The sequence below is a fragment of the Benincasa hispida genome, chromosome 5 (assembly GCF_009727055.1).
Source record: "Benincasa hispida cultivar B227 chromosome 5, ASM972705v1, whole genome shotgun sequence".
Lineage (NCBI taxonomy): Eukaryota > Viridiplantae > Streptophyta > Magnoliopsida > Cucurbitales > Cucurbitaceae > Benincasa > Benincasa hispida.
Window position 1 is genome coordinate 63,957,904 of NC_052353.1, and position 5,588 is coordinate 63,963,491.

Below are 5,588 nucleotides of genomic sequence, written 5' to 3' on the forward strand. Positions count from 1 at the left end.
CCCCTCCTTCTCCACAAGCATAGTCTAGACTCGACTGCAGCTTCTCCTTTCCCGCTTCACCACTCGCAACGCACCACGTGTTCCCCGTTTGACTCTTTGATACACCACCATCGCCGCTTTCTGGTGGTCCCGACGGCCCGTTGCCGCCGGTAACCGGCGCCGGCGACGGTTTGTCGTGGTAATCTTTCAATCCTTCCGTAGTAAACGGGATTTCATAAACTTTCTCTTCGTTAGGGTAAAATAAACCGTAGTTTCTTTCCGATGCGGGACCGTTCTTTTTGTTCTCGTTGAAAAGAGCAAATAAATAGACGGTCAGATCTGCTTTGGGTCTCAATGGAGTTCCGCCGCCGTTCAAAATCCTACGGACTAGATTCCCGTTGTACGCGGCGGCGTTTTCAACACTGGCGCCGATCTCATTCTCGTCGCCTTTCGACGGCCACCCAGTTTCAGTAACCACCATTTTAATGTCGTCGTATTTCAGAGCCGACATTGCTGCAAACACGGCGTCGATTTGGGCATCGAATAAGTTAAAGTACCGGTAACCACTGCCGGCATCCACCACACCGGGATTGTCTCGGAAAAGAGCGTAGTCCAAAGAAATCACATCGGCATTGGACTCGTAGGCGAAAAATGGGTACGCGTTAACCATCAAATAAGACCCTGTTTGCCGGAGAAACTCCAACATTGGGCGGAAAACCGTCTCGACGAGCTCCGGTCGGAATGAACCAGCTGAGGAAGGGTAAGAGTTTTGCAAAGCACTTAAGGCTATAGGGGAAGAGACTTTAATGGCGGAATGGAGGTTGTATTTAACGAGAGCTTGGTGAATGTTCTTCATCGCAGGAACAAGAAACGACGTCGTGTTATGTGGGTCGACAAATACTTCATTGCCTACGGCAATGGCTTCGATTTCAGTGGAAGGGTAATAAGCGGCGACATTCTTCTCGACCCAAGTGTAAGCGAAGGTAAGACGTTTAGCTGCGGCGAAGAGGAGTTCGTTAGGCAAATCAACGGTGACCTTAATCCCAGAGCCGGAAAGAGCTCTGAGAACCGCCGGATCAGTGTCGTATACTTTGACCCTTTGAAGGCCATGGGTTTTGAGAAGCTTCACAACTTTAACGGCGGAAGGAAGGTTGTTGGCGATTCTGCCATAGTTCACTCCAATTGAACCACTCTCTGCAACAACAAAACACAAAAATAAAATAAAATAAAATAAAAACAGAGCAAGCATTGTACAAGAGAAAAATTAAAAGGGGTTGGGTTGAATTTACCTGCAAATGAGGAGAGGAAAAGGGGGAAGATGAAGAAGAAACAGAGAGTTGGGCGCTCCATTACCCTTGCTTCTGAGGAAGCAGAGTTGTGAGTGGAAATGAGAGAGGAGACAAAAGCTCTGGTTACCGATTTTTCTGCAAGAAAATGGTGGATGAGAAGGAGAGTGAGAGAGTGAGAGAGTGGAGGAGCGAGTGGGAGTGGGAGTGGGAGAAGGAGATAAAAATGAGTGCGTCTTTTATTAATGGCGAAGATCAAGGATGGGCCCAACACTAAACATAATATTGAATAATCAAAATTATTTCCTAATATTGCTATGAATTATGATGCAATAAAAAATAATAATAACAATAAAGATGATAGACAAATTAGAGTTGATAGTGTTTGGGATAATCATTATCTTAAGACTATAATAATCATCTTTTGTTACAATAAATATTATTTTGTATTTTTCAATTAGTTACAGTCAACATTATTTCAAAACTTCAATTTATTACAGTATTTACTATTTTATATTCATCATTTTTTCTTTATTACAATGTTTACTATTTTATTCTCAAACTAAAATAGTTTAGTCTCAGACACATACTATTATAATTCATATTAAAATAATCTATGCCCCAAACAAAAACTATTACAACTCAACCATAACAAGATAAAACTATAATAACCAATTCACTCCTTATAATCTCAACAAAAAAAAAAAAAAAAGTAGATTCCTAATGTCGACATGTATGACTTGTTGAGTTTTACTTGCTTTTTATTGTATTAGAAGATATAACTCATACGACTACAGAGAACTTTAGGTTTATGATTTAAGCTAGAGAATTTGTCAAGTGTCTATTTATAATATAAACTCATTTTAGGTTGAAGTAGATTTTAAAAAATATATCTAAAGTAGTACCGAGACTTGTAAATTTATATGTCAATAGAAGTAACACATAAAATAAAATCTAACACCCTAAAAAACTTTTTGAGTTTTAGAATATTGTTACAGATAATTCTAGATTATTATTGGGATATACTAAGATATTTAAATATATATATATATATATATATTGAAAATAGCTACTAAAGAGAATGTGACGATTTTTTTTTGGAGGATAACTTATGAAAAGTATCCTGAATTTTGCCATTTATTTAAAAATTTCCCCTACATAAATGTGTCAAAAGTAATAATGTACTCTCAATCTTTTACAAAAGATACACCATTGCTATTTTAATAGAACATTGCATAAAAATTGAGATTCAACATAAATATGGTCATATTTATGTTCAAATTTACATTTTAGATCGCCGACATGTAATTGGTCTCAATTTTGAAGCAATGATTTGATAATATTTATGAAAAGAAAAAAAACACAAGTAAAAATAAATGTGATATAAATTAGTCAATTTGATCCCACACGAATAGTTGAACTGAAATAAAATTTATCCTATTGTTTTCATATGTGAGAGTTTTGAATTCCTCACTCTCATATTATTAAAAAAGGAAAAAAAATATATTTTTTTTGTACAATTAGATTAGAAAAAATTGAATTACTAACCTGGTAATTACAGGTTAGAAGAAAGTAAAAATAACGTTCTAAAATGTTGACCATGGATCTGAACCGTTGAATCTTGACACGCCTGATAATCATAAAACGGACGGTCAAGATCCTGATCCACGAGCTAATCATAGTAGTGCCTTTTGGGCAAGTAAATGGGCCCACAAAAGTCGACCGTTTTCCTGGTACTTCTCAATATTTGTCATCTATAATACAGTGCAGCGCAACAGCATCGTTCTCCATGTGATGTCGACATCCATGCCTTACACGTGGCACTTTCCTCACATCAGACGGGGACCACTGGAGTGAATGGGAACTATGAACCGGTGAATCATTGGGGTAATAATTAAGAAATTTTATCATATAGCTTTTTTAACCTATATCCTCGCATCCATATATATTTTTTTAGTTACAAATATGGTAAAAATATATAATAAAATATTCCACATTTATTTTTGGTCGAATTTTTTTCATTATTCCAAAATTTCCCTCACAACGTATGTTTCTCAAATGTTAATGGTACGAATTATCTCCTTTCGTGTTTTTCCTTCTCCTTCGGCATCCAAGTTTTTGCAACCAGCCATAAGAATTGCAGTCAATTTTTCAGTCGATTTCGATTTTGCATTCAATTTTCTCCCGTGTTTTTTAGTTTCTCAGGTTTTGATATCTAATTTCTCAATCGATTTGTGGATTCCTTTTTTTCGAAATCAAAGTTGAAAATTTTGAATTTGTGGATGGTTGTTACAACAACCAGCCTTAAAAATTGCACTCAATTGGTTTCGATTACGTTTTAATTTCGAATTTCTCAGGTCTTGATTACATTTTAATTTCGAATTTGTTGGGTTTTGATTCCTAATTTCTCAGTCGATTTGTGGAGTTTATTGTTCGAAAATAAATATGAGAGTTCGGATTTGTGGATTTAAAACAAACCTGAGATATTCAAACTTATGGAGGGTTTGTTTTCGAATTTCTCAATATCGATCTCTACTTTCTTATTCTCAATATCGAATTTCTCAGTAAATTTCTAATAGAGAATAATTTCTCAGTTTATGGGGGGTTTGTTTTCAAATTTATCAATTTCTGTCTTTTCTATTTGTGATTTTTTTTTTCACAAATAGAGAAGAATAACATTGTATCTTACTTTAAGATTACTATCTTGATTTCTATTTGATGATACATAGCTTGTGTTTTTTATCTTATTGGTGTCTGATTTCTATTTAGTACTTAGTAGTTAGTGATTTCTATTTAATTGTTATTTGATTGTCATGTAATAGCTATCTTTTGTATTATTTACTAATATATCAATATAAGTTATATAATTATGTTTGTTATCTGATTTCTATTTGATTTTCATGTGATTACTTTCTGATGACAATCAAATTCCGATTTTGAGTTATATCTTATCTTATCTTATTTTTAATATGTTTTTGCAATATTTGTAGTGATGGTTAAACTTCCTATAATTGTTTTCCATAGTGGTCAATGGGATGATCGACAATGCTATGTAGGTTATAAAACTATTGGTGTTTTGGTTGAGGAAGTTATGTTTTTTGAGTCTTTTGTTAACTTCATACGGAAGGAACTTCAACTTCATTTATCTATTAAACTTTCAGTTTTATTGAACTTAGGTAGTAAGAGTTCAACGTGTTGTTAAGATTCTTGAAGATAAAGATGTATGTTGGTTTTTTACTATGGTTAAGGATGATTTACAAAATATCATTTAGTTGCTCATGTTGTGAATACGCTTTTAGATGTTTAAGTTACTTTTCCTTCTTTTGTAATTGAGGCTAATTTTGAAGGTGAATTAGGAGTTCTTAGAGATTTTTCATATCAACAATATGTCTTATGCATTGTCTTTGAAGAAGAAAGACTTATTTGCTAGTAAGGAAATTATGTTGAAGTCGTTTCAGTTCATAGTTGTAAAGAATAATTTTGAATTTAGAACTTTTAGGTCAAATTCAAAATCTGTTGAGTTGAAATGTATTCAAGATGGTTGCCAATGGTTTGTTAGAGCATCATGTTATAAAAGTAGTGAATTGTGGATGATTCGAAAGTAAATTAGTGAACGTAATTTCTTTTTGATAGTTCGTGCTTCTTAAAGGCAAACATCTTCACAGTTTATTAGTCATTGTATGGTTGAAAACTTTAGACATAGCTATGATAATTCAACACCAAGGGATATAATACATCATATACGAATGAATAATAGGTTTGTTAGTTATTATAAAGCTTGGAGGGCAAAATAATCCATTATGAAGATGTTGAAAGGAGATGTTGGTGATTTTTATGGCTTGATTCCCAAGCTTTTTTTTTTTTTTTCTTTTAAGTTAAAAGAAATGTATCATGTTTGTTTTTTCATTTATTTTGGTATGACATTGATCAATTTTATTGTAATCAATAAGCAATCAGTTGACTAATATACCTATTAATTAGTATATTAGTGAATAACTTGTACCTATATTAAGTGCTTTATTTTTTCTCCTATTTGTTGTAAGGTCATTTACTGAATATGAATTAGATTCAAATGGTCATTTTACATATTGCTTCATGGTTATGGGGTCATCAATTGAATGTTGGACATATTGCAGACCGAATATTTATGTTGATGAAAATTTTTTAAAATACAAATTTGCTGGAACGTTATTATCTGCCTCAACGATGGACGGTAATAGAAATATTTTCCTCTTACTTTCAGTATAGATGTCTCTCAGAAGTGGTTTTTTGAGAAGTTAAAAGTTTGTTTTGAAGATCAGAAGGGATTAATTATTGTATTTG

The 5,588-nt window shown here is 33.4% G+C and overlaps 1 protein-coding gene across 1 annotated transcript in view; it reads right to left on the minus strand.

Moving 5' to 3' along the window:
• Positions 1 to 1,487, minus strand: part of LOC120077047 (glucan endo-1,3-beta-glucosidase 12) — a 2,784-nt gene extending 1,297 nt beyond the window's left edge. The window contains 2 exon segments of the mRNA XM_039030885.1: positions 1 to 1,173; positions 1,269 to 1,487. The exon segment at positions 1 to 1,173 is cut by the window's left edge and continues 14 nt beyond it. Coding sequence (XP_038886813.1) covers positions 1 to 1,173; positions 1,269 to 1,329 — 1,234 coding nt within the window. The 5' untranslated portion in view covers positions 1,330 to 1,487.
• Positions 1,488 to 5,588: the final 4,101 nt, after the last annotated feature.